Below are 14523 nucleotides of genomic sequence, written 5' to 3'. Positions count from 1 at the left end.
TTATTTATTCACCATGGTGGCCAGTCTGTTATGGATGGAGGAATCCACAGTGCAAGTAATAAACCACCTACCTTTGGCAAGTGATTTACTGGCAAGCTCTCTCACATGTGACATTTACAATATATCACAGTAAAGAAAGGCAAGTGGTCTTCATGCATTAAACCTCATGTAAGACTATACCAAAGAGCACCATCAACCAATCAACTGCCACCAAGGCCTGAAGAACTCTGGAAGCTGGGGGATCTTGAAAATTACCTGAGAAAGAGTGAAAGACACCACCTCTTGCTAGTGACCTTAATACACCATAGTCCAATATTTCAAGTTACAGCTGACACATGATAAGCCTAACCACATGCTTAAGCCCTTCAGCATGATGTTATGTATATCACGATATCTGCTTTAAGTTCTTGTCACAAAATTCAGATTACACTCGATCACAACAGCTTTGAGTGAGTGAGTGAGTGCTTGGGGTTTAATGTCGTTCTCAACAATTTTTCAGTCATATGACGACGAAGGAATCATTAGGGTGCATGTACGTGTAATGTGCCTCCTTGTTGCAGGACGGATTTCCACCGCTCTTTTATTTTAGGGCTGCCTCACTGAGACGACTTACCGAAGGCAAGCAAGCTGCCCCGCCCGAGCCATTATACTGATACGGGTCAACCAGTCGTTGCACTATCCTCTTCATGCTGAACGGGGGCCTCCGTGGCTCAGTCGGTTAAAGCGCTAGCGCAGCGTAATGACCCAGGAGTCTCTCACCAATGCGGTCGCTGTGAGTTCAAGTCCAGCTCATGCTGGCTTCCTCTCCGGCCGTACGTGAGAAGGTCTGTCAGCAACCTGCGGATGGTCGTGGGTTTCCTCCGGGCTCTGCCCGGTTTCCACCCACCATAATGCTGGCCGCCGTCGTATAAGTGAAATATTCTTGAGTACGGCGTAAAACACCAATCAAAAAAAAAAAAAAAAAAAAAAATCATGCTGAACGCCAAGCGAGGAAGTTACAACTTCCTCTTTTAAAGTCTTAGGTGTGACTCGATCAAGGATTGATCCTGGATCTACCAGTCCCGAAGCGGACGCTCTACCGACTGTGCTATCCGGGCCGGTCCAACAGCTTTGATGTGGAATCCTGGGCCCAGCTCTTCAAAACTTCAACCATTTAACTTTAAGCGAAGTCTTCAGTTTTATACTTTGCTCAAAAATAATTGTGTACCAGAATATTAAATATGAACTAAGTCTGCAAATGTTCCTTTTGGTCTCTGTACAACTATTGGTTGCTGGGCCTTGTTAAAATCATACACATATAATATGATTTAATACCGGTATTTGCTAATGCGGTTTTAAACAACAGTGCTCTGATTCATATATTAAATAGTGTAGATCTATGGTCCAATTAATCAGCTACCAATTAAAAATAAAAACTACAAATGACTACAGTTTCACGCCACATTTATTTTTTCCATGTATAACAATGAACTATCGGTGCTGGTACAAGCAGTGATACCTTCACATTTAGCCACCATTCACGTACCTGTACATTAAATTATTCCAATTAAAAGCACACCTCTGCCTAATTAAACGTATATTGGATTTAATGAAGTGAAAGTATAGGCTTGCATTATGCTAAGTTTTAATACACAGCAAAACAGCAAAAAGAGGTAAAGTACATGTACTAAAACACTATGTGTTTTATCTGCATCAACAAAACTAATTTACATTAATTATTTAACAATATTAATATCACATACAAAATGCAAGGAAAATTCTACTTTGGCCCCAGTTTTGTTGAGACAGCTAAGGTCAATTGATGTGCAAGTTAATGGACGGCTCTTTGTAATACCTTGGTCATTTTACCTTGCCAAGCAGTTTGAACATACAAAAAATATATATATAGAATAGCTGTGTGTACTTATCCTTTGACGTATTTGATTGATTTTTAGCTCCATGGGTCTACTCAAGAAGTTTTTACTTACAATACTGCAGTCATGAAGTATTATGGTGGAAGAAACCAGAGTGCCCACATTAAATCACTAACCCTTGACAACTCACTGACCAACTTTCCTATACAACCACAAGACCGTGTACTGTCACCAATGCCTGACAAGCAATGATATCAAGAGACTCTACAAATTCCCTGTCCAAGGCTGGGTTTGAACCTGCACTTCATATGATTGAACGACACGTGACCGCAAACCACTAGACCAAGTCGCACTCCGACAGCACAGAGGATAATACACAAAGCTGTTAATTACATACCATACACAATTTCTGGATGTGAAGTACAAAAAAACCCCAAGGGATACTGTATGTAGGAATAGTTTACTGTTGTAGGGCAACAGACCCATTGTTTAAGCTGGCATTCCAATGACACTGTCTAATAATCTATTTATTACTACCCTACTTCCTCTAATTGTTGGGACACCTGGTCCGCTCTTTTTAGCCAATATACATGTAATCGTAGCAGGAATATTTAATTTATTTTTTCACACATGGTTAGACCGTCTAACAAACAACATATTCATATCTACATTTCCAAACTGGAAGAGAATTTCAGCACTACTAATATATGTCCTAAAAATTAAAAGAATGAGGGCAATATCAATAGCTTTATCTACATGATTACATATACTGTAGATTACATATACTAGTACAGAAATGCGAGTCAATATTCCCAGCCGTGGATTACATCTAACAACAATGTAGGCCCATTAAACAATGGAATAATTACATACACTGGCATCACTTTTATCCAAGCAGAAAACCCTTTAATTTCATCCTTATATACACAATAAATATCTAGAGTTTTTGTATAAATATTACCTCTTTTCCTAAAACAGACAGACTAATTTGGTCCAACATTGTATCACAAAACTTAACAGCAGTTTCACTTTTGTTTTCGCAAATGTACAACATTATGCCTCTAATCAGTAGTGCTGTGTGAAAGGCCATGCACGCAATTAAATAGAATTTCTATAATTCTCCTCTCCTGAACTCATTTTACTTTCAGGTAAAAACCAGGCATAAACATGCACTAAACAGTGATAACACCTACCTTAGAATAATCACAGAAAAATCTTTATCCAAGTCTGGATCTGTAGACCGGTAAATGAAGGTTACACCTTGTACTAATATAGGCCTGATCACAGCCATTTGTCGATCTTAAGCCCCACAGGTCACTGAGTTTAGCGAGACGCTGTCAGTGGTAAGACCTACATTTCCATGTACATGTACAAAAGAATAGGGCCTACTACCAGCAGCCAAATCGATTTTCACCCAGTCTACGTTTTTTTTTACGGTTATACATGTTTTTAATAAATAAATGCACACAAACATGGACAAAGTAACCTAAATGGTTATACCAGGCTGATACATACAGATACATGGATATTGTAACCATTTGGAGTATTACGTAAATTAAGCCAGCAGAATCCTACTACCCAGTAATGATTAATATCTTTCTGGCAGGTAGGTGGCAGGTAGTTTTTGATGAGTTTGCTTGATGGTACATGTAATTACACTTTCTATATTGGCTCACTCAGAACTGCAAATATTGGTGCCAAACCTACAGGCTTACATACGTAGCTAAATAATGCGTGTCCTTAAATTAATTGGTCACATCTTTCCTACAACTTGAATCAGGTAAGTGAAATAAGATCTTCTTCTCATCAGATTAATTTAATACAAGATATTTCCAAATAATTTTCTCAGACAAATTTGCAAACACATTAACATGGTCCCTAAATGTTAGCATTTTGTCTTAGGGCTTACCCCAATTCACCCACATTTTTGCACATGAAAGAGCAACTTTCAGCACAATTTGCGCACCTTTTCAATTGGAGTTTGGAGACATTAAAGCTGCATTATGCAGTTGCTTGGCAAATTTCAGTGCTTCATGAAAAGTATAATTTTATCAATCTACACAGAATAATGCCCTAAAGGCATAGAAAACACTAAGATGAAGTACTGGCATACATCACATAAAAGGCACTGTCCAGGAAAAAAGTTTGATATATTTTTTTTAGAATTTCACAATAAAAGTAAGAATAAATGATTTTTAAACTTCAGATTATATGCTGGTCTGTAGCGACAAAGACATGCCAGAGGGTATCAAAGAAGTCACATCTACATTTTTTGGAATAGTTTATTTATTTATTTATTTGATTGGTGTTTTACCCCGTACTCAAGAATATTTCACTTATACGACGGTGGCCAGCATTATGGTGGGAGGAAACCTGGCGGAGCACTGGGGAAACCCATGACCATCCGCAGGTTGCTGACAGACATTCCCACTTACTTTGGAAGTTTCAAATGCATTTTACTAAGTTGAAAAAAATTCTTTAAAAAATGAAACAAACCATTTTTATGGACAGTGTTTAATGGTCTTTCACCTGGCATATATTTCTGGCTGGTGTTTTCTTTGCCTTCCAAGATTATTCTTGAATAAACATCTTGCCAACATGTGGAAAGAATGAAGAATTGCAATACAAGTAATATACAATATCAAGAGTAGAAGACATCACAGTATTATGCCTGGAGAAATATGCATAAGAGTATGGACGTGATTGGCCATTAGTGGACGCAAGCTAGGCGTAAAACTTTCTGATAAGTCAGAATCAAAATAAATTAATACAAATGAGAGCTGTTCTAACTATTATCCCTGAAGAGTCACTGAACTCCATAATAAAAATACCAGTACTGTACACAACTCCACATGTTCAATTTTCAATCTGTCAATTTGAGTGTTAATAAACATGCTTGTGAAGGTGATATGGAAGGCTGACTATGGAGGATTGACTTTCTCCTTGTTGCAAATCAACTGCTGTACCACATTTGCCCAGTAAAGTATAAAACTTAAGATGAAGTTTGATGACATAATTGACAAAATTTTGAAAATTACATTCTATCAGTCAAGTAGGGGCAATTGGGAGTCTTCACAGAAATTATTAACAAACAGCTCTCTATTATGTCAAACCATATACTATGTTGGTGGTCCAATTTCTTGAGTATTTAGGGCAGCTGCAATTGAAGACTTTAGCATGTAACTTTATGCCTCTAGTTTTATCTCAAGAAAATGATCAAGTGTTAGCCCCATGTGGAAAAAAGCTCTTTGATCACATATCTGCCACTACGAGCCACCTTTAGATGGTTGAGGCATTACCATAATGCTGGCCGCAGTCGTATAAGTGGAATATTCTTGAGTTCGAGTTAACACCAATCAAATAAATCAATAAAACACATTTGCCAACATATGCTACTATCCATAAAGGAATGTTGTTCACTGATTTAGGAGGGATTGATAATGGCCAATGTTGATATGACAAAGAAATGGCAGTGTGTCTCGGGTTACAATATCCCATCACTAAAAAATATTTAACTGTATAAGATAAATACATTACAAATACACCTACATGTGTGATAAACGTTGCTCAATTGTCTGTATTTACGACACTTACATAAACCGATGAATGTTAAAAAACGCATTTGTTTGTGATGCACACTTTCATCTATCATCAACAATTATAACTATATCTTACTATCTGTGATAAACAATACCATGCTATCTGTGATAAACAATGCTTCACTGTCTGTGATAAACAATACCACACTATCTGTGATAAACAATGCTTTACTATCTGTGATAAACAATACCATACTATCTGTGATAAACAATGCTTCACTATCTGTGATAAACAATACCATACTATCTGTGATAAACAATGCTTCACTATTTGTGATGAACAATAGTTTACTATCTGTGATAACAATACTTCACTATTTGTGATAAACAATACCATACTATCCGTGATGAACAATGCTTCACTATTTGTGATAAACAATACCATACTATCCGTGATGAACAATGCTTCACTATCTGTGATAAACAACATGCTGAATGTAATGAATGATGATAGGTTAACGTCACATCTGCAATATTTTGGCCATATTGTGGTAAATATGGGATATAAACCATGTATGTAATAACTTGACATGCCAACTACTGCCATATTCGATCACTTTCTAGTAAGTGGTATGTTATCTTGTTTTCTGTTCACTTCATGCTTCATAAAGCATCTATTTATTGATCAAAAATCTACCAGTTGGTAGGAACAATTTTTCTATCACAATTTGTGTTCAACAATGTGTCATGCAGTTCTAATTTTCGCAGAAATAAATATAGTTACCATACCAGCTATCATGACCATGAGAAAGGCTTAAGCCTGGCACTGCTGTCCTTGTGTGACTGTGTGTTTCTTTGTTTGCATGTTGTGTGTTTTGAGGTTGTACCATGTCTATCATTATTAATTTGGTAACTTTACGATGGTCTGACTTTGTCCGTGTTGTAATTGCCAAAAGGAGGACACTACTAGAGAAGAATGTTCCCTCAGCGATGACCCAACAGTGGGGTGCTCCAACAATGAGATGCTTCAACAGTAGGATGATCCACCGGGGATGCTCTACCTGTAGGATGATCCACCGGGGATGCTCCACCAGTAGGATGATCCACTGGGGATGCTCCACCAGTAGGATGATCCACTGGGGATGCTCCACCAGTAGGATGATCCACTGGGGATGCTCCACCAGTAGGATGATCCACCGGGGATGCTCCACCAGTAGGATGATCCACTGGGGATGCTCCACCAGTAGGATGATCCACTGGGGATGCTCCACCTGTAGGATGTCTCAACAGTGGGGTGATCTAACAATACGATGCTCCACCAGTAGGATGCTCCACCAGGAATGCTAAACCTGTAGGATGCCTCAACAGTGGGGCGGTCTAACAGTAGGATGCTCCAACAGTGGGGTGATCTAACAGTAGGGTGATCTAACAGTAGGATGATCCACTGGGGATGCTCCACCTGTAGGATGCCTCAACAGTGGGGTGATCTATCAATAGGATGATCCACCAGGGATGCTCCACCTGTAGGATGCCTTAACAGTGTGGTGCTCCACCTGTAGGATGCCCCAACAGTGTGATGCTTTAAAAGTAAGATGTCCCAATGGTGGAGTGATCTAACACTAAAATGATCCACCAGTAGGATGCTCCACCTGTAGTATGCCTCAACAGTGGGGTGATCTAACAATAGGATGCTCCAACAGTAGGATGCTCCACCAGGGATGCTAAACCTGAAGGACGATCCACCTGTAGGATGCCCCAACAGTGGGGTGATCTAACAGTAGGATGGTCCACCGGGAATGCTCTACCTGAATGATGCCTCAACAGTGGGGTGATCTAACAATAGGATGATCCACCAGGGATGCTCCACCTGTAGGATGCCTTAACAGTGTGGTGCTCCACCTGTAGGATGCCCCAACAGTGTGATGCTTTAAAAGTAAGATGCCCCAACGGTGGAGTGATCTAACACTAAAATGATCCACCAGTAAGATGCTCCACCTGTAGGATGCCTCAACAGTGGGGTGATCTAACAGTAGGATGATCCACCGGGAATGCTCTACCTGAATGATGCCTCAACAGTGTGATGCTTCAAAAGTAAGATGCCCCCAACAGTAGGATGCTCCAACAGAGATTTTCTATGAAGAGGATACTATAATTGGTAATATATACTACAATATATGCCAGCAACAGTCATATAACTGCAATGTCAGATCTTACAATTAGTGACCTAAAGTTTATCGCTTGTTTGTAAGCTTTTCACCTGGTCCAATTCACTATTTTTATCGCTTGATTACTTTATATGATATGTAGTATGAATCTCCCTCCCTCATGAGTGTGTCAGTGTTCATGTCAAGTGTGTCAGTGATTAACACCAGAATCTCAGTGTCAGTGCATCAGTGTTTACTGCTAAAGCATCAGTGTCTAGTACTGGTGTCAGTGCTTTCCGCACACCCATCTGAGCTGTGGATCCTGTAAAGGCATCAAGGCTTCCACACTTCTCCACGAGCACTGACAACAATAGGCCCGACTTCCTACAACATACACATAGACATTTATACAAACAAGGCTATACAACCTATAAGATGGACAGACATTCAACAACTGGCAGTTCTAATAAATCATATTTCGAATAAATCTGTACTGTAACACTGCAGTGATTTTAAGGCTATGGTCTTCCTAGCTGTAAAAAGCAAGAGAGAATTATATCTACACATAGGTCTTAAAAACAACCTTGGATCTGAAGCATTTAACTACATCTTATTCAGTGCAAAATAAATCTAAAAAAAGTGGATTTAAAATATAGTTTTCTGTGGTATATCTTTGAACACTGCACTCATTTATAATATTTTTCTTTGACTTTATCCAAGCCAAATTGACCAGGCATTGCATTTATCCTTATGCTAACAAGACAATGGCAAGTTAAATTCCAGTTGTAGAATAGAGTAGAAACTTCCCCACAAAAATAGTACATGTATCCCCACTGTATGGGTAATACAGTATTAACAGTAGTTGAAGCTTTCATGTATTTGGAACATAAAAGACAGAAAAAAAGCCAAAAAGCATAGAAAAAACAAAACAAACCATAAGTTTAAGCTACATAATCATAACAACATAATGACACTGGGCAATCAAACTCTTGCACTTGGCCTTAAGTTTTAACAATCATTCAAAGATCACATGGAGCTTTTTAAGATATGTGGACGTGTTCCAACTGTGTCCACACAAATATGGTTATCGAATGAAATCAAATATCTCTTCACTGTCCTTTCTTTTATGACACTGCACAAAAGACTGAAATTGGAACTATAAAAAGCTCACCTGTTCTGCTGAGTAAGCCAGATTTAAGCTTTTGAAAGTCTGGGGCATTGTTCCTCAGAAATAAATAGTCTGTGTCTGGACTCCATTCCAAATTGTCGAAAACTGAGACTTTAAAATCACAAGAAGTGCATCTTAAAGCATTGCAGGATCTGAAAATATTAAAGTTAGCACTCACAAAAGTCAAGATACTGTAGTTGTCAGGCTGCGGTTACCTCTAGATTTACATTCATAATGGACTACTTTTTGTCATTATACCTTACCCAATCACACGCTAATACATATAGACTGACTCTCTGTTGGAAGCCTATTTGGGGAATTCCTTAAAACATGAATCTAATGTTCTTGAGTAAGGCATAAAACACAAATAAATAAATAAAAAAAAAAAAGCTTTAACACTTGTATTAACCAATAGAACATTTTATTTATTTATTTATTTGATTGGTGGTTTACCCTGTACTCAAAAATATTTCACTTATACGACGGCGGCCAGCATTACGCTGGGTGGAAATCAGGCACAGCCCAGGGGAAACCCACGACCATCCGCAGGTTGCTGACAGACCTTCCCATTTATGGTCGGCCAATAGAACATGGCTACACACCAGCAGTTGTATGAAGACTAATCACCCAGACAATGGCAGTGACACCACCAACAAAACTTGCTATTATATTTACAACTGGCAGTAAGTTTATTAATCTGTTTAATGATAAGGCTGATTAGTAGGAATAACAACTAGTCTACGTCACAAAAATATTCACGCCAAAAGTTGTACAGACTGAAACTACGATGAATTAATTAGGTTTCTGAGAACATTTCAGTTTTACCAACTAAATGATGCTTTACGTAATCAAATTGTTTGAACCATGGTGTCAGTTCTATTCTGCATGGTATCCTTAATACAGACATGATTGTGGTGAACCAAGAAAATAGCTGAAATTTACTATCATAGCCCAAAAAGTCCGGGGTCCAGGGGCCGCCTAGGCCCCGGAAGCTAGAAAAATCTGCGGAAAACAGGTAAATTAATCGAAACTGAACAAAGAAAAAGCGGAATTCCGCTAAAAAGCGGAAAAAAATCATGTCTGTTAATATAATTTTATCAAAAAAATATGCATCATGGTCTCCTGGAAATGCAGTACATGCAGGTCTTTGAAGATTCATAATTCTACAGGTAACAAGAGACAACACATTCAGTCATTTTCATGCTAAGTTATTACTTATTTTTTACAGCATATTGCATAGCACAGATACCGTATTTGACCTAAAGTTTGACCTGTCATAATTCACTTTCAACAACACATTAAAGGAGCAGAAAACTTAAATTACAAACAAATACCATTGAAAAAAGCATGCATTTCCTTGCAGGTGCATCCCATAAAAAAATTTAAACATGTACCTCAAGATGATTACTTATAAATAAAGTCAGTGCCAAAATCCACTGTGGGTGACTAAATTTTGCCTAAGAATTAGTCCTGAAGTCTTCTGTGTTAGGAGGAAAATTGCCGTCGAAAACCACCGAAGTGCAGTTCGTACAGATCCGGAAGAAATCTTCTTCCCAGAAGGTAGCAAACAGTACAGTTCGCTTTCCACTTGACGATCGGGAAACCGGGTTGTTGGACATAGTTTCCAAGTTTACATGAAAAAGCCGGCAGTTTTAACGACTCTAATTGGCTGAGAGGCAACACACCCCCAGCATAAATTACAGGGTGTTAAAGATGGAGGCTGCGATGGACTTACACCAGCTTTGCCGTTTTCAGGCTTTACGTGTACAGCGAGGAAAAATCGCAAAATTATGCAGCAGGCACCACCAGATAGAAAAACAATGCGCTCTTTTCAGCCTATAGTGTCATGTTTTTAAATTTTCTTCCCCTTTAAGGCGTTAAAATGATATTTTTTATGTCAACACATCAGTTTTCCTGACAAGAAATTAATCAAATTTCACCAAAAAATTCCTAAGTTGTCCTATAAGGTGAATGAATCAATGAGAATCAAGCAAAATGTGTCCCTTGAAAAATGCTAAACTTTGGGTGAAATACGGTAATTTCTCAACACTTTAAATGTAAATGGAAAAAATAAATAAAACAGAATAAAAAACTGTTGAGCAGTATACATGTACTTAGTTTGTACATGTGGGAATACCTTTTACTGAGGCTTGTGGCGATACCATCTTGAGAGGAAGTACCACCCAAGTAGACAGGATAACATCTGAAATAACAAATAAAATTTCAAACGCACTATAAATCATATTTCATACCAACACGTTAATGTAAAAAGTAGGTCATAATTGTACAGCATTCGATCAACCTGTGCATGGTTGTGGGTTCCCCCAAGCTCTGCACGGTTTTTCTCCCACCATAATGTTCACCGCCGTGGTATAAGTGAAATATTCTTGAGTACGGTGTAAAACAGCAATCAAATAAATAAACTGTAATTCTACAGTTCTTAAAAGTGCCTGACTTAAAACAACCAGGTCACACAAGAACTGGATTGATTTTTGGTCATGGAAGCTTTGAGATTCTTGTCCTTTCACTGTTGTTAGGGTTCTCTTTTGTGGTCTTGCATAAAGTTCTTCAGGGACTGCTGGTGTTTCATCAATCTGTGCCAACCACCTATGTTTATAACCCACAAATTTACATGTGTTGATGATATCTTACTTTTTCCTCTCAGTATCACGGATAGACTGTGTAGAATCTTGTCTCTTTGTCATTAATTTGTCTTCCTGTAAAGTAAATGAGGAAAATATGCTGAATATCATTGACCTGCATGAACTCTTGCATCTCATTTTACGCTCTCTCAAAACCTTGCATATGACAATCACAAAAATTAACTGACTGCCTGAGTGTCTTAAAAATGACACTATACACAAACATATGTAAAAATTTTGCATATACTTATTTTCAAGGATGTCAGCGGTTCCACTTCAGTCTCCATATCAATTGTGTCATGTATTATCAGTATTATTCTTACCATTTCTGTTGGAACCTCACAGATATCATCGATCATTTTATTTAACTCATCATCTGCCACAGGCTTCTTCCTACAAGCAGAAAATTACACCTCAAGAATCCATATTTGTGTAAATGTTACAATAGCGGTGTAGTGCATCAATGAAATTCACTGACCTATTACTGAATCACTGTTGTTGCATGATTCAGCCAGGTAATCAAAAGATAAAACTTAATGGGATTAAACATCCCTTTAAACATTAGCCTCTTTATTTGAACTCTACATGGCTAATCTGTGCCGAACATTATTTAAATAACCTGCACTTAGAAAGGTAAGATTTCTGTAATCACCAGGCCTGGAATCATGAAACTATCTGAGACTTAAGTAAAAATTTTACAATTCTCGTTTCTTACGTAACAAGGTCAAAACACTGCTTGACAACATAAATTCTGCATAAGTTATTGGGAAACAAATTTAACATGAAATATAAACTGAAATGAACACACCAAGTTTAATGACAAATTATGGATTTAAAAGCAATTAAAAAAGATTGCTTCTTGATTCAAGAATGATTAAAATACAAGTCAAATTAAAAATAAACACTTATTACAATGAGCAGCAAATGCCTACCCCACTCCCAACCAAACCCCTCTACAAAATCTTCCCATATCTTGAAAAGATACATATTCATTCATGAACAATCCAAGGCACTCAGTAGTCTGCAAACTCTGCTCATTTCAAAGATGGAGGTAGAATAGAAGGAGGGACAACTTGAGATCTTTAAAGTGTTCATTGTATGATACCGACAGAGCAAGGGTCGATTCCCTCAAAGATATTTCTGAATAAAGCCAAAATTTAAAACGTTGTCACAATGCTTAGTTTTTGGTTTTGGAGGTTGAAATTTGACACTTTTGCTTTAAGATAATGTTAATGAAGTTGTCAAAGTTTTAATTTACAGATCTCGAAAATAAACTCTAAAATCATATTTTAAATTTTGACCTAAGTCAAATCTGGCTTTGTGGAATTGGATCCAGAACTTGAGCTTTATTTTAACAGGGTATTAACCTGTCTGCCTTGTGATAAGTCATCACGTTTGTGCCTTAGAAACTAGCAGCTTTTTTTTCTTTGCTGTTTTACACTCTAGCGCTCTGCCCACCTGATCAGGGAAGACTATGCGCACCTATGTGAATCAGTAGTGCTTTTTAAGAAATACAGGATTGTAGTATTCACAAAAATCAAACGTTAAGAAATTACCCCTTATAGGACACTTAATTGCCACACTTGCACATTCAGTTAAGTAGTTCCCCAATATTATTTTTGTTTACTGTATATTGTTAGTTGTGCAGAAATGTCATTTTATTGACCTTAAACATGACCAAATTTGGACATTTTTTAAAATGGCCCATGCACTCTAAATGACCAAAAATTTTGTCCACAAAACGCATTTCTAGAAGTAAATAAATGTCACAAAATATGATTTTCCGTGGTGAAAATTACAATTTTCCACAAGAATATCATCCTGGGTCAAAAATCTCAAAACACCTTTCTAAAGTCAATAAAAAATGGGCAAGTTAAACTTAGTCCTAAATGTATACAAACTATATCTTCTGATAAATAATCCTATCAATGTGATTTTACTCAGAGTCATAAAGTGCGCATGATGGGATCCTGTTCGAACCCTATCATGCTATCATGAGTATTGGCATACTCACTCTGAAGCATGATATCATATAGTTCGAGATGGCTCCATATAGTCTGACATTAGGTTTGGCAAAATTTGGTTTGGCATAGGTTGTCCCCAAACCAACATCACCGTGCACTCCATTTTAAAACCTGATGCAGGAACTTTACCTGCCCTTGTCAAATATGTCAAGGCTGTCAGTACAGCTGCTTGCTTTGAGCATCACTAAGGAATCTCCGGCTCAGGAATTAATAGCCTAGGAATTAATAGATCAACAACGTGCTTATGATAAATAAATCATCAAAGAGATAAGGAACACAAGTGTCTGCAAACTAAAGATCGTGGAGACGTATTTGATAAATAATTTTTGTCACAAACGCTGTGGCACACCACTAAAGGAACTGCATTAAGTTTTCAAATGAAGCGCACTATGACGATGGCTTGCCATTCATGGCCGGACAACATTTTGCAATCTCAGGCTAGGTATCAGTATCATCAGAAGTCTATTACAAGGTTAATAGACTTCTGGTATTATACATGTACATTGGACATGAAAAGGTTACGTGGCCGCAGGAGGTTTCATTCGGTGTACAAAGGCACAGCGGGTATGTGTACGATTTGATGGGGCGACTGAGCAAGTTGTTCCTCTTTTCACCCTACCGCCTAAGTCTATCAGTGTCAGAAAGAGGAAACCCAAAACGGTTAACTGACACTAGTGAGTACTAGCCTTGATTTTGAAGTCGAGGATATTTTCTTCTTGGAGCAAAACTTATTCTCGACCTCATCCAACAAATCGTCTATGTCATCTGCCATTCTAATGCTCTATACTTTAACCGTTCTATTAAAGTTTGTGTACACTGGATGGTAAATACAAAATCAGTTGTTTGGCAGGTGTTGCTGGTAACAGTGTTGTTGTTGTTCTTGGGGATACATGCGCACTTGCGTTTTCCTTGTAAGATCAGATAAAATATTTAAACCGTAGAATAAATACGAAAAAACCTGTAGTAAACAATACTGCAGCAGGTTTTGCCACACAGGTTTGTAAGATATATGTAAAATTAAACCTAAAGTTTTAGGATTGTATCAATGAAACTGTGATTTGCTTGAAAATCAAAACTTATGTTCGGGGTTTGTCCAGTTTCCTTTTAGATTTGGATTTTTTATGTCATAAAGCCTCTTTCCCGGCAATGACTG

The 14523-nt window shown here is 37.8% G+C and overlaps 1 protein-coding gene across 1 annotated transcript; it reads right to left on the bottom strand.

The window, feature by feature from the left end:
* Positions 1 to 6800: 6800 nt before the first annotated feature.
* Positions 6801 to 14238, bottom strand: LOC135465991 (cilia- and flagella-associated protein 418-like). Its single transcript, XM_064743374.1, has 6 exons — positions 14057 to 14238; positions 11670 to 11739; positions 11357 to 11421; positions 10842 to 10907; positions 8708 to 8856; positions 6801 to 7920 (listed from the first exon to the last, which is right to left on the bottom strand). Exons 1-6 carry the CDS (start codon positions 14140 to 14142, stop codon positions 7823 to 7825), a joined length of 534 nt encoding a protein of 177 aa, XP_064599444.1. The 5' UTR covers positions 14143 to 14238; the 3' UTR covers positions 6801 to 7822.
* Between the last annotated feature and the right edge of the window lie 285 nt (positions 14239 to 14523).

This window comes from Liolophura sinensis, chromosome 5, assembly GCF_032854445.1.
Source record: "Liolophura sinensis isolate JHLJ2023 chromosome 5, CUHK_Ljap_v2, whole genome shotgun sequence".
Classification (NCBI taxonomy): domain Eukaryota; kingdom Metazoa; phylum Mollusca; class Polyplacophora; order Chitonida; family Chitonidae; genus Liolophura; species Liolophura sinensis.
Note: the sequence above shows the minus strand (reverse complement) of the source record. Positions and strands in the feature narration are given on the sequence as shown.